This window comes from Anopheles funestus, chromosome 2RL (genome assembly GCF_943734845.2).
Source record: "Anopheles funestus chromosome 2RL, idAnoFuneDA-416_04, whole genome shotgun sequence".
NCBI classification, from domain to species: Eukaryota; Metazoa; Arthropoda; class Insecta; order Diptera; family Culicidae; genus Anopheles; species Anopheles funestus.
In genome coordinates this window covers 32,949,627-32,972,255 of record NC_064598.1, presented here as the reverse complement: position 1 = coordinate 32,972,255, position 22,629 = coordinate 32,949,627, and the positions used below count along the sequence as shown (strand labels likewise).

The 22,629-nt window shown below is 41.0% G+C and overlaps 1 protein-coding gene across 7 annotated transcripts in view; it reads left to right on the top strand.

The window, feature by feature from the left end:
* The window catches only part of LOC125764345 (protein obstructor-E-like), a 48,528-nt gene extending 26,297 nt beyond the window's left edge, over positions 1-22,231 (top strand). For 6 of the 7 annotated variants that reach the window (XM_049428505.1, XM_049428501.1, XM_049428503.1 and 3 more), the window contains exons 3-6: positions 18,197-18,421; positions 19,907-20,095; positions 20,323-20,561; positions 21,291-22,231. In XM_049428505.1, the coding sequence (XP_049284462.1) occupies positions 18,197-18,421; positions 19,907-20,095; positions 20,323-20,561; positions 21,291-21,377 (740 nt within the window). In that variant the 3' untranslated portion in view covers positions 21,378-22,231. The remainder of the gene's footprint in view (positions 1-18,196; positions 18,422-19,906; positions 20,096-20,322; positions 20,562-21,290) is intronic. The other variant, XM_049428506.1, reaches the window with a different exon arrangement.
* The last annotated feature ends 398 nt before the right edge of the window (positions 22,232-22,629 follow it).

Below are 22,629 nucleotides of genomic sequence, written 5' to 3'. Positions count from 1 at the left end.
CTTTTCTGCTACATAAACAACCACATCATTGGCGTTGGCCCAGAAGGCAATAATTCTCTGCCAATGCGATTATCTCGGTCTGTCTTAATCTTTTCTTTTGCTTATTAAACTTCCTGCCACTTTCTTCTCGAGCGCTGGTTTCTTTTCCCATTTTGTCGGTTGTTTTGAACCATTCTTTTTTTATACGTAGGCCCCCGAAACCTGTATAGCAAGGATACATAAACCGAGCAGTGCTTTGATCCTTGACTTGAACCTGGCGGCAGTATAAAAGCCGACCCTCCGTGAAATGCCACTTGATGTCGATTTCCCGTTTTTACGCTGTTTTATGTGAAGCATGGATTCAACGCTGCTAAGGCAAACCAGACGCTAGGCTCAGCACGTGGGCTGACAGGATTAGTGTTCCCGGTCGACCGTGAGACATCCTTGTGTGTGTGTGTGTGTTTTTTTTGGGCAACTTTGCAAAGCAAGAAGCAGCATTAAGCGGGTGTTATTATTTTTATTGTATGAAAGCACTTGAAATCACGAGAACTGGCAATTTTTAGAGTTTTTTTTTGTTTTGTTTTATTTCATTTTCGAGATTTGGTCGGATAGCGGAGTACCATCCCTTTGTGTGAAAATATTACGTCCTCCTGGAGGAAGTTGGAGGGCAGCGCGAGGTCTTCTGGGCCGTCTGTTGTGATTTTTGCAGGAGTAAAAGCAACGAACAGTATCAAGATGCAAAATGAATGAAACGCGCTGCCTTGTGGTTCTTTATATTTAGTGGTACACAGTTTCATTACCTATTCAGGGGCGACAACAAAAAGGCAACATCAAGCAAACCGAGGGCCCAGAAAGCTTCAACACTCAAGGATCCCGTGTCGAGAGCGCTCGGGCAAAATAGTGCTCGTGCGAGAAGACAATCCGGTCGGCAAGATGGTTAGCGTTCATTAAACGAACGGTTCGACTGCGATTTTTGTGAGTTGCACTCGAAAGCACCCGAAAATAACAATAGTATTAGCGACAGTGAATAGCGATACTATTTATCGGTGGGGCTTATTTGTGGGTGAGTGAAACTTAAAATTGCACCATTGATGCTTGATGCGAAGCTTCAACGGCACTTAGCTTTGTGTGGTATGTAACGCTAAATAAATTTCCCCAGTTTGAAGCACACCCTCGAGCAAATGTTGGCATGGTATTGCGTTTTCCAGCCGGTGAACAATCGGGCCCGGTTTTTGTTCGAGTGGAAGAATGTTTATTTTCTTTCTCCGGCGCTCCGGTGCGGTTTGAAACTGTTTGATGTATCCCGAAACAGCCGCAACCATATCGGTGGATTGTGTGCTGATTAGTAAGGATTTTAAATAAAAAATGTAAATCCCTGCTATTCAGAGGGGGGGCAAAATCATTTTGTGGTAAATTACTATACTAGCGAAGGTTTGGAGTATCCACTTGAAAGTTCACATCGAGCATCTGGTTTGGTGCGTGCGTATACGTTTGTGGTGCTTGAAGCTTGAATCACTGTTGAAGGGCATTTTTTTTGTGGGTGACTATCTTGTTATTGGACTGTAAATTTTTGTTTTCTCCTTTTTTTTTGCGTTTCATTTTTGTTCCCTCCGCATTGTGTTGTTTAATGATTCGGCGAAGGAATTTTATTTTGCTTTTATTTGTAAAAGTAAATTTTTCCAAGCTTTACAGCACAAGCTTTTCTTTTGCGCGCTGGAACGCTGTGTACGGAAACGAGGCATCCATAACAACAAAACACCATGCGAATCGGAGCTTTGTCGCTTGGATGTGGAAAGGCGGCGGAAAAAATAAAAACAAAATCGTTCAGTAGCCAATAGTGCTTTGACGTCGTAGCGTCCGTTACCAGGCAACGCAGATCCACCCTCCACCCCCAGCAGCAAAGTTTTCTGCGAAGCTTTTAGATTCACATCCGCCCACACACCGGGGGGGTAGCGTGAACGGTGGCGTGCTGATATGGCGGGAAGTTTTCCTGCGAAAACGAACGCAACCGAAACGGATCCATTTCCGAACATTCTTTTCACCATATTGTTCACGCCGTGGATGCTGCGTGATGGCGTGAGGGCTAAGAAACCTCAATACAGTTCGTCATTTTTTGTTTTTTTTTTTTTTATGTGGAATGCTTGCGCTTTGTTATGCTGAAGTGATGATGTTTATTGTGTGTTTGTTTTTTTTGTTTTGTTGTTGTATATATTTTGTTTCTCATCTTCAAACGGTTTATTAGGTGAAATTGAGAAATGCGTCGCATAAGAAAAATGTCTCGCTTTGGGGGGGGAAAAAAGTTTTTCTTTTCGGCGGGGCAAAAGAATCTCCGTGTGTTTTGATGTTAAAGTTTTAGCGACTTGAAGATAAGATAATACTACTCCATACGGATGCGTGTGTACCCGTGTATGCGGGATAGGTCTTTTCCTTTCGTTTCGTTGACAACAACGTGTTTCGGCTTAAATTTCCCACTCTCACCCCCGGAAAGATCTAATCCATTCCACTACAGGTCCCGGGAAGCTTATTTCGTCTCCTAAAGCAGCAGCATAAGATAGACGCTATCAGCGTTTGCTTTCGGTTGCGGTTGTGGACATGAATTGTTGCCGCCTGGTGTGCGAAAGACGACCGGTGGATAATTTAAATGTCGTGTCTTAATTTAAATTGATACCGCACGCAGCAACCGCAACAACCGCCAAATCGGCTTAAACCGCCTGCCTGCCCGCGGTGCCCGGGCCGGAACGGAAAACCTCGAACCGGAACGACGTGCGTTCGGCCATCAAGCCAATCTAATTTCGTTTGCGCGGTGCGGTGTGCGGTTTTTTGGTGGGCCGAAGGAGACGCCCGGTGCTCTTTAAGGTGGCGCCACGAACAAACACACACACACACACACATACAGACTTGAAGATTGAACCGACAACCGAGGGTGACCACGGTCACTAAGTAAACTCGTGAAACGGTTTTGTCTTCCATTCTCATTTCCTCACCTTCCTTTTTGTCGTTGCATATCCAACATCTAAGTTTCAGTTTCGGTTTTGCGGACGTTACATGTACGAACATTTCCGTTTCCACGTGTACTTGTTATCCTTTTGGCCGTGTTGTTTCTCCCACACTCACTCTGTCTGCCGCCCGTGAATGTGTTCCTTCCACTGTTGACTTAATGCTTTCCTCGCCCCCCCCAAAGGGTTAGAAATGGGGATTTAGATGAGTTCCACCCGTGAAGTACCTTTTCGGAATATAACTTTCGCCACAGGATACATTTCATAATTGTGAAAGTTATTGAAATTTATTGAAGTTTGTCTTATTAACATAAATATGCCTGTGCCGGTTCGGTTAGGAATTTTGGAAAACTCGCTCTCTACCCCTTGTTCCCACTTTTCCTTCTAACTCATTCCTCTCGGGTGTTTTTTGGGGTAAGTAAGGCTGCTGTTCCCCTTTGGTAAAGACTGGTCCGGTCTGGTATGGAGTGTCTAGGTGGTTAAATCTAATTTAAACTCTAGCACAACGGGGTAGAATATGATCGTTCAAATATGCTACCCGTAGGTGGCACTAAGCAAAGCCGGCCAGAACCGGCTGATCCCAGTGGGACTTGGAGGTGGGTGGTGTGAAGTCTGGAATGGAAATGGACTTTGCTTTACTGGACGGTCGTTGCTGTTTGCGGGAGCAAGCGGAATATGGTAATTAGTCATTGTTGGATGGTGTTGAACCGAAACAGGCACCCCCTTTCCATCCGTCTCCATCACTCCATCCGGACGAGAATTGTAAATGGATATTTAGGAGATGCAAAAACCGGAACCGTGAGCAGTGCAGGAGAATAAAATTTTACCGATAGAATTATCACACCGTACCAAACCGGACCTGGTATTTATGGTGGAATTGATTGAGTGTTCCAATTATGCTTTATTACAATCATAAGCCTGGACCCGGTCACACTGACAGCCATCTGTAAAACACCTGCAAGATTTTTGAAAGCTTTTCATCAGAATCAATTTTAATGGATACTTCCTGTGCCATGCTTTCCAGCACACTGTGAGCTCAGTGGAACTTTTTCAGCTCGGAAATCGGCTTAAAAAGTTAAAAGCATTGGCCAACAAAAAAAAAAAACAATCAGCCTGTCGAAGAGCCCGTACTAAGTGCCGCAAACTTTCGCTAGCAAATCGTATCCGTTGCGTGAAGCATTTTTATGCTAAGCGCGTCTTTGCAAAAGGCGAAGCCATGTGCTGGCACACGGGGGGGAACATTAAATTTCTTCGCACGTGTTGGTTGAGAGTGCCGAGAGTGTCTTCAGTAATAGTAGCCGTAGTCTCGGTTGGTTATTGTTATTATTTTTGGCTTTATTGATCGTTCGGATAATTATGAAGCACATTCTGGCATAATGGAAAGAGTATTGTCTGCTAACGGCTGAAGGAATGGCTGAGCATTCTACAGTGTGGTTCTTTTTTTTTTGCAAATCTCCAGAATGAAGAACACTCTATCATTCTTTAGAAGTGCTGTCAAAAAATGGCTATAAGTCTGGGGTAAAAATAATAATAATAATTTCGTAACCACACGCCTGTCTTTCTCGCCCGTCAATAGACCGAAACGGACTTTCCGTCCAGGATGTTTCGTTCGGTTGTTTAGGCCACTCGGTAAAAGTTTTCATAATCACTTCCTTTGCATTGAAAAGCAATGATGAATTATGGTCCACCGTTTGCGTGGAAGTAAAAAGCGATCCGACAAGGGGTTCTCAGGATCTCAAGAGCTAAGCGCTGCAATGAAATTATGTTGAAATTGCATGACGACTGTAGTGCGCGGCCTCTTTTTCACAGGTGCGTACTTGCCATTTATTTTGGTTGTGTTTGGTTGGGACATTTGAATGGATTTCAATGAATCTAAACAAAAAAAGAAATACATCAACAATTATGTAAACATTTCGGTTCGCGGGAATTTGATGGATGGTGTTTTACATTTACATTTCAACATTTGAAGCGTTGAAGAGTTACAACCGAAGGCAACCACTTTGGAGCTTTTTAATTAATAAAGTTTGTAATTACATGATGGGGTTTTTGAGAGCGCTAGTTTTACTCCATTTTTTGTTTTACAACTGAAGAATCATAATTATTTTTTTATTTTTGTGCATTTTTTAAATTTTGCATACAGTGAAGAGCGATGTAAGGTAGGACAGCATGATGACCATGAGTAGTTTTCTCTCTATCTCTCGCTCTCTCTTGTTGGCTTAACGAGCCTTAAGCTCACGCCGGCCATTTCAGGCTCACTTGATTTATTTTACCACGTAGCCAGATAGTCACTTCTTGTTATGGGAGATGGTTCAGATGGGATTTGACACCCGGTCCTGTCGTGTGGAACTGGGGCCTTTTTTCACATATACCACCGGGCCGTTACTACTAGAGATGAGAATTACAACTCTTTTTAGTGAGTCAACTCACAGTTAATGAGTCGTTATTAGGAGTCAGCTCGTTTAACGACTCATTTCGGAGTCACAAAAAAACGCGGCATAAACGTATAGGAGGACTAGGAGGGTTAGGACCTTATAAAATTTTCAATTTTTTTGATTTTTTATTATTTTTCACTATTTTTTTTATTTAAAGCATTATTTGAGTGAAAAGAAACTCATCGCAACCAATTGGCATTAAAATAAATGAATTTAATTTTTTTTTGCAAAATTTCCCAAAAAAACGTACGGGGTAAGCCTTATGAAATTTGGAAAAATATTTTTTTATTTTTTTCTGATTTTTTATTTTTTTTTTAATTTAAAGCACTATTTAAGTGAAAAGAAACTGATTGCAACAAATTCGCATTTAAATAAATCAATTTTTAAAATTTTGCAAAATTACTCCAAAATGAGAAAATTTTTACATTTTCTCAAACATGGTAAGGAACTTGATTCCTCGAATAACTTCTGGCACAGGCATCTGAGGGCATGGCCGTCCATGAAGAAAATGTAGCCATTGGTGCCATCTATCGACCACAGGTTAAAGATTGGCGATCCGTTGGATACCGACCGAGTTATTGGTAAAACTTGGTGCAAAAATGAGGAAAATTTTACATTTTCTCAAACAGAGTATGGAACTTGGTTCCTCGAATATCTTCTGGCACAGACATCTGAGGGCGTGGCTGTCCAAGAAGAAAATGTAGCTATTGATGCAATCTATCGACCACAGGTTAAATATTGGCGATCCGTTGGATACCGACCGAGTTATAAGCAAAACTTGCTGCAAAAAAGAGCCTTATGAAATTTTCGAGTTAAATTTTTTTTAATTTTTTTTTGTGATTTTTTTTTCTTTTTTAATTTAAAGCATTATTTGAGTCGAAAGAAGCTTATTTCAACCAATAGGCATTAAAATAAATCAATTTAAATTTTTTCAAAATTACTTAAAAATATACAGAGCGAGCAGTATATTCCTTTGGGTAGTTTGGGTATTGTATGGTATTGTGCCTTTCGTTTTATCTCATTTTTGTTTCAACTTACGTATTTACTCTTTTTGCGACTCGACTCAACACGGCTACATGCTTACACACATGAGTGAGTAAGTGAAAAAAGAGTCACTAAGACTCCTCGTGGTGAGTGAACGAAACTCGTTCAATACAACGTTTCAACTCACTATCTCACTCTTACTCACTTTGCACATCTCTAGTTACTACCGTAGTTATTGATGGGAAATAAAATTCAAAGTTTATTATTTTCATTTTTTGTAAGAGTGACCTGGTCTTGCATCTAGTTTTGAACAAATATCGGTAAAAAATAAATAAATATTTCTATTAAAAAGAAAATTATAGCGAAAGCGTCCGTCCACACGGCAGGACCGGGTTCAAATCCCATCCGGACCGTCCCCCCGTAGCATGAACTGACTATCCTGCTACGTGGTAAAATAAGTCTAGATACGGCCAGGCCGTGTTATTTTGTTCTAACCGAGCAAAAAAAACATATAGCGAAAGCTCATCGTGCTATAAGAAGCATACGTTCAATGTTCAAGCGTATTTGGCTAATCGGTATTAATAATTTTAAGAAACTTTATGAAACGAATATTAATATTATTGTTTTATGCAGCATTCCTGAAAAATTCTAATATTATCATGTCACCTTTTGATGAATACAACTTGCGTTTATGACAAAAAATTTACATTCGCGGAAGTTCGATGGGAAAAGAAAATGGCGTAATGTTATATGCATGTTATGAAACTATATCATATTTTCAAAGAAATACTTATATTAAAATACCGATCAGATATGACGACATTTATCCACGCTGTCACATCTGAAAGCCTTTTTTTTGCTCCATTCTTTTGCCCCAGCTCGTTGTTCTCCCTTTTTCACGATTCACCTTTTGCTTGGGCGTATGAAAGGAGGTTTCCCCGAAGTCTCCTTCCGCTTGCCCTAACTATCGGCAATGGTAGCAACGATACGACGATGTGGGCTGATAATCGAAAATTTGTTTGTCTGACAAAACGGGCCCACACGTTCTGGGCTGTGGTGGTGAAATTTTACGCCTTTATGTGACGATCGTTGATAAACAGTCCTGCAGCGTGTGTCCAAATTTAAGTAACCAAGGTGTCGAAAATGCTTGTGAAAAGTTTCCTTCACTTATGAGGGCTGGTGTGGTGTTCGCCGTCCGGTACAAACCAGCACGTGCCATATGCTTTCGGTACTCTTGGTTGCCTTTTGCATCCGTCCCGTAGGTGGTCGATTTTATGACGTTTCACTTTCATGGTACAGTTTGAAGGCAAATATGTTTTTACCATAAATTGTTATGAGAGATAACAAAGCGGTGACGTGAGTGAGTGGGGCCGACGAACAGGGGAACAGGACAGCCCAAAAACCACCGGCTAGAACTACCCACTCGGGTGAGTTGGATGCACGAGTTTGATTAAGTTTGTACCGAAATTATTATTATACTGGTTGCGTGCGTATCTTCCTAGTTTTGTACCCATGTCCCCGGCCCGGACAGGTATTAAATGTTTGGAGTGTGTGATGCGATTCTGAGGCCCGTATGCCTAAGGGAGTTGGTCTAATAAAATGGTTCACTTCATGATCGTTTGCCGTGTGATGTGTCGTATGGTGCCCCCTGGTTTGTCAGACTCCCGGGGATAGCTTTTGATGAGGTTTTCGCTCCGACATGGTCCGGTCCTTCGACAAGGTAACTGAGTTGGGTTAAGGTACCGGTTTCGTCACTGTGACCAGTGATTCTGCCGACTGTGGGAGTCCGTTTTTGGTTGATGCACACACCGGCATAAGGAATACCAAACTCCACCACGAGAACACACTTTCCGGCCGGTTCCAGGGCCACTGTTCGTGCGTATGTTGACGTAGAAAATCTTTGATAATATACAAATATTTGCCGGGAAAGTTTGGCTGTCTCGAGAAAATATTTGTGCTATTCTTGCGGTGGTCATTCGTGCAAACCGTTGGGGGACAGTTTACCAGTACGACGTGAGCTGGTTTGACGAGTGACGGTGCGTATGAAAAAGGGGGATTTACGCAGGTGGTGAATTCTCCACCGACACAAGCTTCGGCAGCGCACCGAAAAGGGAGTTTGTCTGCGTGTGTTAGAAGAAGGATTCTTGTTTTTACGTCTAGAGAACGTTTAAGAGAATGTGGACGTGGGGAATTGAAAGCCAAAGTTGTACGAGCAGCAATTGTTCTTCCCACCCCTCGCCCAACAATGTTGGCTTACCTTCGGGGTGTAAATGTTTGAAATGACTGCAAGGTGCGTCGTCCTCATCCAAACGGGCTTGCGATCGCTGGCAGGGGTTTGGAAGTTTTTGGAACGGTTTTTGCGTACGATGCCACGGGAATGTTTTCTTTTAATCTCACCACAACGGTAAACACAGATGGAAGGATGAGTTTAAGTTTTTTGTTTTTGGAAGCGGGGGCACAAGCTAACAAAACTTTGGAGTGAATTGATTGCATAAAGCGCTGTGCTGAAGTGAAACAGAAAAAAAGAATGGTTTTAGTGATTTACATTATTACATTGGTGAAAACTCACACAGTGGACATAGTTACGAAGGCGAGAATGTAATTTTTGTCGCTAAATTTGCTCGTTTTTCTATTTGGAATGATGACGTTTTCATTTTCAGTATTCTGAATATAATAAAGCATTCAGTAATAAAGTTTTTGAAACTTTAAATACTGAATTCTAAAGTCTAAGAGTAAAGCATATGAAAATTGACTAATTTTAGAAGAGATACAGTTTTGGTAAATGCGATAAAATATATGGAATAAAATTTGTTCAAGTCAGTCGGATTACGGGATGCGTATTAAAATATTTAGTGCTAAAATTTACTTTGAAAAAATATAATCTTGCTCGATCGTGCGTTTGTCTTGGAGACGAGTACACTCTTTGAGTTCGTTAGTTGTAAGTGTATTGATAGGATAATTTTAATGAAATATTAGGACTATAAATAAGTTCGTGCGATTTTAGTACAAACAGAGTTAATTATTCAATTTTACTTGAATTGAATTTTACTTGATCAGTTGGGTGTAGTACGAGCTGCTACAACCGAACGAAAGGAGTTGTCTACAGACGACAATCGATGAGTTTGAGCCATGGATAAAAAGAAAAACGATCACAATACGCCGATAGAAACGACGAAATCATTTTACTGCATGATAATGCTCGACCAAATGTGGCAGACCCAGGTAAAAAATGTTTGGAAACACTTAAATGACATGTTCTACCTCACAATGCCGTATAGCCCAAACATTGCACCATCTGATTACCATCTGTTCCGATCGATGGAACATGGCACAATTATGGACAAGTGAAAAAATTGATTGATGGCTGGATAGCGTCAAAAGAATCCTCTTTATATCTATTTAATCCGCAGTTTTCCCAAAAAGATGGGAAAAAGTATTATTAAACGATAGAAAATACTTTGGGGATTGAAACAGTTACCAATTTTTCATAAAAGAAATATTTGAATTTTGTTAAAAATCCTATCTAACTGATTTATACTTCCGATACAAAGTATACTATCGAATATATGTACTAAGTGTAACACTTTCTCCTTGGTGTCACGACCTATCACCACGCAGTCGACTAGGGAATCCTTGCAGCGGAGGAATTTATAGGATAATGACTCTGTAAACATCCCCTTCAAATAATCATAAGAATACGTTCCAACTACCTTCAGGGATTACCTAACCTTACGATGTTTATTATTCTCAAACTAACTTTAGCCCTTTTGTGCATTTATTAAACAACAGTACAGTTTCTTTCGTGTGTTTAACCACACCGAAAAACAAGATCCATCAAAGAATGTTATGGGCATCGTTCAACAAAGAATCGAATGTTCACTCAACCGTTGTAGCTGTGGTTTTAGCGTTTTTTTTCATGGATCGGTCAAACAGCAGCATAAACGGGAGCCACACATGAGCTACATTTTAATATCTTATCCTTTTATTCCCGCTCAGCGGTCCAGAAAAACCACATCAAACAACCGGCAAAATCTCTGCCGTTCGAGCGTATGGATAAGAAAGTTAACAAAATCAGATCTAATAAGTTAACGCAGAAGATGTTCACGCACACAAACCCCGAACGTTGCGGGGAAAGCGAAAGTTAACGTAGAAAATTGGCACTTGCGGTTCGTTGACATGGTGAATAGTTTACGGGACACCGCAAAGACACCGCGTCCCACCTTCCTTATCCATTCTACCGAAATGTCCCTTTCTTTTTCACAGGGTTTCAGTTACGGTTCCAAGGGTTTGGTGTGAAGTTGAAGAGATGAAAAAGGAAGCTGTTGGAAGTAACCTTAACTTTTCCGCAAAACCTTTCCTTTTCTTCACATCCCCATCGCTCAGTCAGTATGGTCAGTTTTCGCTTTTGTGTAATTAATTACAGCTTTTTTCCATTAGCTACCGAATAGCAAATGCCCACGGTCCCGAATGGAAACTTATTTATTGCGGAATTAATTAAAAACAAACTTTTTGTACCGTCTCGGGCACATAAAATTGACGTCGGTGAAGGAAGGATCTTGTTAGTAACCTTGGGCAAGGATGATGGAAGGTGATCGAATTATAGGAATGATCTTTCTTGATTGGTGTATGGTTACAGCTGTGAGGCTTCTTGTTAATGCTCATCAAGTCAATTTTTGCGAAAGAATAAAAGAAAAATGTTGATAAATAAAATGTGAATAAAGGAGAGAGCACAATGTTTAAGGTGAAAAATAAAGTTACAAAATTCAGATAAACTGATGAAGAAATCTTTTTTTAAAAATAATGTATTAGTTTTCACCATCAATCTCAATGATGCTTGAAAACTGACCAATGATTATCAAGTTTACTAATTTAAAAAAATAAAAAATCTTTTGGTGAACAATCTATCTCTTGTCTCTCTTCTTGGCTTAACGACCTCTAAGGTCATGTCGGCCATTTCTGGCTTACTTGACGTATTTTGACGGATAGTCAGTCCTTGCTACGTGAGGACGGTCCGGATGAGACGGGTGAACAATAAAGTTTCCTAATAAAAGTCTCCCAATATATTTTTTTTCTAAATTATTTGATAAATACACAAATACAGAATTACGACACAGTAATACAACAGTGGTTGTTGTTTAATATTGTTGCTTTGGTACAACAACCTTTCGTACATCTGTTTTCATTGTTTTCTGCTACTTATTTCAAAATAGCTTGTTTGTTTTTTCTTAGTGCTATTGTTGCATGTTTGCCAACGGTCGTTTTCATTAGCGTTCCAGTTAGTAGCTCCTGTTAATTCCACTTAAAATGATTTTATGCAACGACTCGTGCCGGGGATAGGGGATAAGTATCATCCTCAAGTTACAGTACCGAATGCAAAAAAAACGAACCTCCGGTCGCAGCCTGAACTGCAGCGATAATGAAAAAAGTTGTTCGCTTCAGTGTTTCGGTGCTCGGTTTGCCTTGTTGGGTTAATTAATCAGGTACCCTGCGGTAAGCGGAGAAAAAAGGATGCGATGGATTGTGTTTTCTGTCGCTAGCTTCTTGAAGCATTTGCCGTTCGGTAGTGTTTTGTGCAGGAAAAAAGCCCAGGATGATGTGTAAGGGTAGGGTTGTAGTGCGCAATGCAACGGATTCCTGGTTTCCGCTCATCATCACGCTACGCGATCGGGATAATTAAAATATTTCTGTTGTTACGCTAGAAATAACGTTGCAGCCATAAATGAACGGCTCACTACTCGCGCAACTGCAAACGACCTCTTGGTCGTTGGGTTTTCAAATAAATTACATAAAAAGTTGCACTTGTTTTTGCTGTTGTTTGTTTGAAATGTGCACCTGGTAATTATTCTAAAAGCGTCTTAATCGTTAACGGTAGGTAAACGCTGGTTTTCCTGGTGAATGTGAAGTCTTATGGTAATCCGAACGGTTGCACTATCAATTAATGTAATGAGCACTTTGCATAATGTCACACACTGGGTTACCGAGCTGCGGACATTAATGAAGTACGTGCTGGGTGGCATTATGTTGGGCTATGGTTGGGGGAAACGGTTTTCTTCCATCTATCGACATGGAGCTTGCAGGGAGCAGGAAAGATAGCTCCAAATTCCAATTATGACTTCCAAAATCTTTAGGCTGCACAAGAAAGCTACCAAGCGACAATCGTTTTGGAAGTGGAGCAGCCGGGATACTTACCGCTTTTACTGAAATCACCACAGCGGGACCATTTAGACAGGATGTGTATTACGCGTGGAAAGCTACTGAAGTTGCAGTGAATGCTGAGTGTGGCGGTACTTTTAATTCGTATAATTATTTTAATTTCAATTTCACTTCACTGAAGCGACCGTTCCCTGTTTTGGTAGGCAGGGAAACCAATGATTGCTTACCTGAAGTGCAATAAAACTGGCGTTCTGTTTTGTATTGCTGCCGCCTGCTGCCGTCGGTAGCGCAAAGTCCCAGACCGACGTTTTAGCTCATCATAATTTATAATTATTGCTGTGAGAAAAAGGTACGGTCGAAGTGTAAAGGATAGCTTGCAGTCTCGATTCATGCTTTATCATATCGTGGTGGTATGATTGCAGCAGCAGCAGCAGGAAGTCGATATGAGGCACGTTTGGCAGCAGTGAAACGAGCAGATGTTTTCGGGTATTTATGGCAAAGTCTGGGAAAGATCGCCGATAAAAGTCACAGCGCTAATTAAGCACATCTTTTCCGGTAGCCTAAACGTCACCCCGGAGTGTGATTGAACGGTGGCGGATGTGGAAGGCAAATGGTGGACTCAAACACAGCGCAATTGTTCCTTTGCTACGACGGTTAGCCAAAGCTTCCCTCTCTGTCGCCTGTTTTATCTCCTGCACGCATTGGTTCGAGTTTTGGTGGAATAAGAAAAGCAAAAAACAGCGATTTTAATTCTTTAAAGATTTTTTTGCCCCGCAAGTCGTTTGTGCTTATCGTGAGGGTTGATGTTGTGGGATTTTTGTTGTTTTGTCTGAAAAGAGATGGTCATACCGGGATGGGCCGATGGCAGCTGTAGGGCCAAGAGCTATACAGAGTGGGTAGGGGGGGTGGTTTACATAAAGTTCTGACAGTTTGCAATTTGACCCCGAAGTCTAATTAGGATGAGCAACCGACAGTAGAGATAAAAATCAACTCGAAGTATGAAGACGAACAAAGCGCAAACAGAAGAGGAGAAAAAAAATATATACCGTTCCATCCAACTAAAGCAAGACTACCGGAATGGGATTGGGAAATGGAAGTAAAAGGTAAAGGGAAACAAAAAAAACCCAACCTGAGCGGGTCGAACAAATCGCAGTAATTAACATTCAGGCAAGCAATCGAGAGGGAATGGTAAATTAGATAAACTGGCCACCGGTGGCAGTGAATTTTTATGCAAGCGCGGGTATGCCCTTGAGCGGTATCTTACATCCGATAAGTGTGTGCGGTACCGGGCGTCTCCATTAGTCGCACGCTTGAATGACCGGGCGTCTCCATCGATGGTCGCTTCAGCACGGGATGACACAAATGAAGCGCGAAGGGAAATGCGTTCGAGCTGTCAGTTTCGAGCTGCAGGGCCTGGTAGGATAATTCGAAGCGAGCGATTTACGACATGACAACTTTACAGATAAGCGTCCAGTAAAAGGTAAGAAGAACGATAATTCGAATTGTTTCACCTGCTTTCGGAAGCAATGCACGGCGAGGAAAAGAATAAAAGGAAAACGTTTTTTTCCCCCTTACAATAGTCATTTAAAATTGGCTCGTAGTTGTACGGGCTTATCGAAATTTGGCAAATCATTTGCTACGGCGGAAACAAGAAAAGGTAATGGAAAGCATTAGGTAACAAAAGATTCATCCTAGAAGCAGGATGATTTAGGCCGAAAGCTTTGCCCAAAGCAAGACCGAGGTGTATTTATGAATTTAATTATCGGCCCCTCGATGGACTGAGCAATGATGTTAGCAGCATCTTACGGACGCAACAACGGTTCAACGTCTTTCGAAGATATCCTAATGGTAGCTTCGTTTTTTTTCTCTACTGTCCTGTGACTTTTCTTTAGCCCCAAGGGCAGCATGAGACGGTGCGAGTGAGCGTTACCTAATGAGTGTTGGATTTACAGTTCATTTTATCGAACCCATCCAGGGTAGGAGCGGGATATAATTTGTGTCATTTTTGTTGTTCATTAAAATACTTTTTTGCTTTTGGTTGTAAAATAAATCTACCATTCGTAAAAGCACCAGACAGTCCGATGCGGCCTGTTGCGGCTTGTGCCCGGTTTGATTGAATTAAATTGTATCAAATAGAAAGCTTAATGTGTTCATCGGGCGAAAGCTGAATTATGATCGAGATAAGAAACGTAACAAAAAAAAATATCGCAAAACGACAATAAGACGCACGGGAAATGAGATTATAAATAGATTGTTCAAGCAGTGCGGCTATGTCCTTCGGCAAGCGATATTTGGTTTTACCATTTCCTTGGAGATTTTGTCGGTGACGCAATCGAACGAGAAGCGAGAAACGAATGAACGGCTATATAATGCATATAAAAAACCCAACCTTTACTCTCTTGGGGTTCGTCTACAAGGAACAACTCAGCCTGTCGCCATTGCTGAAGGGAAAATCGAGTGTCGATTTTTTTGCTTTCCCCCCCAAAAGTCCGCTTTTCGAACCACTTTAAGGCTTACGCAGTGCAGAGTCCTTTATTATCGCTTCCGTGTTTGGCAGGTGGAAATCTCAAATCATATTTCCATCATAATCGAATTAATTACCGTTGTGCCAAATGGGAAATGCGAGATTTCCGCTTGCCGTGACGATTTCCTTTGGGGGAAAAAACATGGAAAACCGAGAGAAAGGTGCGAGAATCGAATAGTGAATGTGGACCGAAATTTTATGCAATTAATTTAATGTGTAAAGGACATCGGGGTTGGAGGATTTTTTTTTCGTTGCTTTATGTTATCCTCGTTCATCCACTGCTTAAGAGCAAAGAAGTGCTTCGTTTAATTCGATTACAAGCCGTCGATAGTGGAGTGCAAAACCCCCCATAGTGCCGGGGTGTACTATGGTCAACGTTTCGCATTTTCCGCGGGGGAGAAAAGTGTGATTTTACATTATGTTATCCCGTGTAAAGAGATTGCCGTTCGCCTTAAACCATATGTATGTGACGAAAGTGCTTCATGAAAGAGAAAACTTCGGTGAACACAATGTTCAGATTACCAGCTGCCAGCTAAATAGAACCCCGATAGGACAGAGAGTGCAGACAGTCGCGTTCCGCCCTGTGAAATCCGACCACCTGTCGATGGTTGGCAAGCATCGTCTGGTTTTCCACGCGTGCACTAGCCGGAAAATGGCGTGCGAACCGTCCGTTAAAACGCTTAAAGTATTAAGGAATTAATTATCTCTCTCGCCCGAGCTTTCGTTCAGCTATCACGTTACGCGAGTGTGATTGCATGATTGCGAAACGGAATCGTTTTTAGTGTAGTAGACGCCGTATCGTCAAAAAGGGATACTAACTAGGGAGGGTTCGGTCTGTAAAACAGATCGAACACAAAACTGGCCATGGGAATCAATTTTAACAAATGCCCACACTACCAGCAAAAGCGTTGCAAACGATCGAATTCGATGGTAACGAAATGGCAACGTGTTGCAGTAGGATAATCAGCAAAATTCGGTGTCGATATCCGGTGTGCTTTCCGCTTTGACACATCGGCTTGTGAGCGGGCAGACAAATGGAATTCAATCACGATCGGTATGGCTTTGACAGGAATGATGGTGAACACGCGATGGCGAATTGTTCGGTAGGCGTTTGTGATGAAAATTTCCAATCAAACTGTTTATTCGGTAAGATTTGAATTGAATTGACAGAGTTGCTATTTAGTAGCGAAAAGAGACTTTCCCCAACGGAAGCACCTGTAGGTCATCGGAACGAACGGCTTAATGGGCTTATTGCTATCCATTTATAGCGTGTGGAGATACTCAGACATGAAGGACACAAATCAACTAAGTTGATACAAATAGTGTTTAATAAAACTCGTCACAAAATCGTGTGTCACTTATAAAAACAACTATTTAAGTACGTAATAGTTTTCTTTAAATTTAATATCTTTTTAATATTTTCAACTTTTTGCTAATTATTTTTTTTATAATTCAAGCGTTTTGCTTTTTACCACGGCTAGACGGTCAATCGGAAACGATGCAAAAGCTTTATTGAATGTTAGTTGCGGATTTTTCTTTATGGCCGGAGGCTCGCTGTCAACATCAAGTCGCTAGCATGGCTATACCATAGGGGAAAGTGGGTAAAAACGGACACCTTAACATTAATTTAAAAATATGTTGCTATATATGTATAAGAAGAAATCATAAACTGTGTTCAAGCATTATTTTACATTAATTGTTTAACAGTAAATTTACTGATTTATTTTTTGATTTTTTCATTAAATTTAATGTGTTTGCAATTAATAAAAAAACTGAGTTTTTTCGTGCAATTTTGTTATAGCAAAAATTTACACTTTAAGAGGTAAAATGGACACTTATAGAAAAAATGTGAAGTGTCTCGTACATCAATAAAGTGACTTTTATTGTGACATTGTTTACCATAAAAATTTGAACATAATATCATTATTCAAATGTCCAACAAATTTTATAAAATTCATTGCAAAAATCATTTCATATATCATCGAGCAAAGTTAAATCCCGTGTTGACGTCAATAAATCAAAAGAAACATTCTATGCACATAGTCAAGACTGTTTTTAGGTCTAAATCCGAATTTTTGAGAACCACATGCATCGCACAGATTATCACAAACCGTCTCAGTCTTACATATCCTAACATATCACCCTAGTCAGTAGAAGTCTGTTCATAATGCGATGATCTTCCTTTTTTGGGGCCGTGAATACTAATCTGGTTCCAATGCCTGCAAGGAGTTTGATACTTCACTGTTAGTAATCCATGACTTTCGGTTGTTCCTCCAAAAAAATTTTTCATACGCAAAATGAATCAATTATTTTGTTTGCAAACTTGGATATATTGCAAGATTTATTAAGAAAGATTTAAAAATAACGCCCAGACTATTATAAAAATGATTATTCTTAAACTATAAGAAGTGTACTATCCGTACCACGGTGTCCATCTTTCCCTATTTTCCCCTACTAACTAGGGCGTATTAAATTTATTCTCCATCCTTCAAGATAAGTTCACCAAAAGTTTGCCCGAACTAACCCATCATTCGTGAACGGCGGGCACACGGGGCCGAGTACGAGCAAGATCCTAACGCTGACGGTATTCAATTACATTGGAATGTAATTAAAAGTTGTGCTCGTTCACGGTGTATTTTCCTTTTGAAGGTATGTTTGTGTGTCAGATTCGCGAGTTGTGCGAATCGTCAGTAGGCGTCTGTCAGCGACACTTTCGCTGATCGAGTCGGTACCAGCATGAGCTGTTGGGGTGTGTTCCTTATGTTGCAACAGTGTTTTCATTTGCATTTACATTTCATCCTTCGCTCGGAACCCCGTAAGTTAGGTTCAAACTTACCAAGTCACATTGCAAACTTGAACTAAGTATCTTAAGGGTTGTAGTCTAGCGGGGTGGGGGTTTTTGAACTTGTTCTACGTTTTCGGTGACTTTATTGACTTTTCCGTAGGCAACAGGTTAGTTAGACGAAATTGGAACGTTGAGCACTGGAAAAGAAGTAACTTTAAACCAGTAAAGTGCATCATCTGGTGCTACTTTCCAGCCGTTGTTACAGTAGAAATGACATTTAGCGCTAAATAGACGAGACTACATTCGGTTATTCATATTTTATGCTTCTTCCTTTCCATTGCAGGAGTTGCCAGTGCTCAACGACAAGATCAAGAGGATCCGTGTAAAACCAAATCGAAGGTTGTCGGTGATGTGACGTACTGTGATCGATACTGGGAATGCATCAACAGCCAGCCAGAACTGTACGACTGTCCGAATGGGCTCGTGTTCGCCGGCAAACATCGTGGCGTCACCGAGGGTTGTGATTATCCGTGGCGATCAAACTACTGCGATGGAAAACAGCTGGCAAGTAAGTTCAAAGGGGGGTCTGTATGGGTAATGTTCGCGAATTGATACTTAAGTGTCTATCAGTGTCCTTTTGCTCTTTTAAAGCATCCTTGAAAACTTCATTCCCGAATTGAGGGTTTTCCGCAACTTCATAACTATTGTTGATATTGTTCAAGAATTTTAATTCAGAATGAGAGTTCCCTTTTTTGTTTGATCAATTTAAAAAAACGTAATTATATTTAATACCAATTAATTTATTTCACCTCGAAAAAAACTTTCCATCAACCAAGCTACCATGTAATGGAAAACAGCGTTTTAATATGCAAACAATGCATTTTCCAAACCATTGTACCAAGCAAAACCAAGTTTTGCTAACATTTTCCCAAAAACCTTGTTTGCCTGACAAACATACAGGATGAAAATGGTTACAAACAATTTCGAAACAAAAAACGTTGCTTTGAAGTACGCCAAGCGAGTTGGATATGGATTTCACAATGGCGCCTCGCAAAAAAAAACATCAAAACCAACTAAAAATAGAAGAAAAATAAAAAGAAGAAAGAAGGCAAAAAAAAACAAATACACAGACAAACTCTCTCTCTCACACACACACGCAGTGACTGAAGTTGAAACAAAGTTTTCCGGTGCATTTTCCGGAAATTAACCCAATTTACCGACATTATTGCAGCTCGCAAGCGGTAACATGAAACCCCGTTTTGCAAAGCGGAATTAGCAACTCCATCAAAGGGCTTGCTTGCCCGTTAGCATTCCTTCCGCAAACCCTCGGGTTTTTTTTGCGCTCATTTATCGGTTCACCTTCGAACGGGGTGAACTCGGCTGTTGTGCTGTGTGGCTGTACCCGATGCACTAAGTGCAACCGAACCCCAAAGTCTTCTAAGGTGAGACGATGAGGGATCCAAACTTAATCGAGCTCGCTTTTTTTTTGTTTGCTGTTGATAGTCTTTGTTCGATTGTGCGCGGGCGCGCGTGCTTCTTTTCGACGAGCTGGAGCACCGAGTCGAAAACCCCTTCTAACGGCTCGTCAGTAAGGGGTTTTTGGTATTGTATGGACAGCTTTTGCGATGTGCAACAAAATTGCTGAAAATTGAGTGCACTCGAACGTGCTGTGTAGTGTTTGTGGGTCGGTACTACGATTTGATGCCCAGAATAGAGAAGGGAAAAAGAAACACTTTTGCAATGGTAAATCGACGAGCAAAACATCACAGTACTGCCAGCGCATTCGTGGCGCATTATGGACCAACGAAGGCGGGGTACAATGTACGAGTGTCGTTTAGTTTTAAGCAGGGACCGTAATGACCGGTGCAAAGTTTGTCCTTCTGGTGCTATGCTTGTGCTTGTATAGAGAAAACCCTACGGTCCGGTGTTGGGTTCGACTGAAGTCGTTCTCTTCTGGTCGGGCGATAATTTTAATCCTGCACCCCATTACCCATGTACTGGCCCCGAGTCTTCCCTAAATCGGTATCCTCTGCCCGATATACCATATTTTCAGACGGTCCAATCTCGACGGAACACTGTGATTGGTTGTACGGTATCTTCGGTCACGAGACGTCGTGTACGCGATACTGGACCTGCTGGAATGGTACCGCTACCGAGCAGCTCTGCATCGGTGGTCTGCTGTACAACGAAAACGCACACAGCTGCGATTGGCCCGAAAACGTTGATGGATGTCAGAAGCACCGTAAGTAAAAATTATAGCAATTTTCGTTTACTTATTTGATAGAGGTAGAAATGGTGTAGTAAACAGCAATAAATGAACTATATTTTGTTATATAATTGATAAAAAAAACATGCAAAAAGAAGTTAATTTAACTCATTTCGTTATATTAAATGGTATTGAACAAACGATCGAAAAAAAAGAACTGAAGAGAAAAATAATTTAATTATTCATTTGTTAACACGTTTTAGCACTCTGCAACGAGGATGCGAACGGTAATGTCCCGCTAGGCAAGTCCTGCAATCGTTACTGGCAGTGCCAGGGTGGTTACCCGCGGCTTCAACGTTGCCCGGCAATGCTTGTGTTCGATCGACGCAGTCTGCGCTGTGTCGTGCCACCTACGGAGGACTGTGATATACCAACCACTCCGCTACCGTTGGAGTATGAACCGGAGCAACAGCAGCAGCAACAGCAACAACAGCATGGAAAGGTATGGCTGGTAAATTAGAAACAAAAGTTTTAACCATTGTTGGCAATATGATTGACAACAATACCTAATTGTTTGCGTATTAGTATTTAAACACTAGAACTACCAAGCGTTTTAAGCGTTTTTCGTTCTTGGTTAATTAAAAAAAAAATAGTATGTATATTTTATTGTTTATTGGGGATCATACTATAAAAGAAATATGTACAATTCATGTTTCAACTACCTTAGGATTGTTTAATTCCAAAAAATAAGGTGGTGAAAATGAAGCATTTCAGTCAAAATGACTGGTCCGGTAGTTGTAGTTTTAAACACTAACTAAAGACTAAAACTCAGCTGATTCTCAAAAACTCATTTGAAACTCATGAAAATCGTGTAGGGGATTTATAATTTTTTGTAGTAATTTTTCTCAGAGTACATGCCAAACAAGCCACTTAAAAAACATCAGTTTAGATTATTTTTTGTATTACAAGCATGTAACCCACATCATCAACAAAGTCATAGACTGTGCTGTATAAGATCGTATATAAATATTTCCAGGATTTCTACACTTTAATCTGTGTTATAACTCGCACATGTGCGTCTCCATTTGCAAAAAAAACCTTATCTCATGCCAATGCCCGCCTTTTTGTTTCTTTTTCTTTGTTTCTCTCTCTCTCTCTCCCTCTCTCACTCTCTCTCTCTCTACGTCTCTCTCTGTCTGTCTGTTTCACACCTATCCTGATTATTTTTCAGGGAAATCCAAACGCTATTCACCAATCGTCCGGCATCGGTGGACTGCAGGGTGGCAAATTGCAATCGGGAGGACGAAACAAGAACTAAACAATCACTGTCAGCCACACACAGACACCGCAGATACAACCCCAACCACGGAAAGTGCAGTTGGACCAGTCGAACGATGAACTTCGCTGACCACCCCTGAGGGCACTGATAACAGTCACAGTCGTGTTATAGCCTTTGTGTGTAGGTGTATATCTGTATGTGTAGTTGCTGATATTCTCTTCTTCAAACTTCACCATCAGTCGCCTTCCGTCGCGAGTCCTCCATCCTTGCTGGATTTTAGCACCAAATTTCTGTCACACTTTTTCCCTCCAAACAGCAAAGCCAGCAAACTATTGGGCGTTCTATAGAATACATACGTTTTAGCTGCCCGGTATAGACACGACCCGAAATAAGGTGAAAATTGAACATCCAATGGGTAGTGTCTTGTTGCTTCGGAACATGCACCTTAGCACCCCGGACATTGTATTTCGTTACCGCCGAACTAACCTTTTGTGTGTACGGAATTCGAAACAAGCAGGAAAGTACCCTGTCAGTGGCAGCTACGACACCGGAGCCACCGAACTAAATGAGCTAACGACTTACTTAATCAACTACATCATCTCGGTGCCGCATTGCCAAATGCGTTTCGAAGCGAATATTAATTCATTCAGCAAAACGCATACTTTGGATCGTAGAAACACGTTCATTTTCCCAATTTTTGCTAACATTGTTTCGTCGCAGAATCCATTTGTATCATTCCACACCTCCGCTCGCGTTTGTAACTGTATTCTTACCTTTATTTTTTGTCCCATTGTCTCACTATTTAAGAATGTGTAACGTACGTTAAGCCGAAGAAAGAAAGCGTAAAATAAAGCGTAAATAAAAGTATAGATGTAAAAACAACTCTTACAGAATATTTTGTTTGATTTTCTTGTTGGTTTCTGCTTCGTTAACAAAAGAATGTCGGTATGAGGTTTATTTTAATCATACTTAGCAGAAGCTGTCAGGAAGAAACTTCCCACCATGGCGCAAGTAAAAAGTTTTAAAAGCCATAAATATCACCACCCGTAGCATCTGGGAGCTGCTGATGCATCCGCATCTAATTGCACCGGAAGGCGCATCCGTGACAAGTACGAACGATTTAATATCTTCTCTAATATGACAGTTTTATGGTGGAGTCTTACCACGGCAAAATGGTACCCGTAGGGGTGAGAAAAAAAATGTGTATGTGTGTTTTACTTTGTTTGCTGTTTCTGTACGTGTCGCCGAACAGTTCGTCTTCGTTTCCCACGGGGAAAAGTTATTTTCTTGC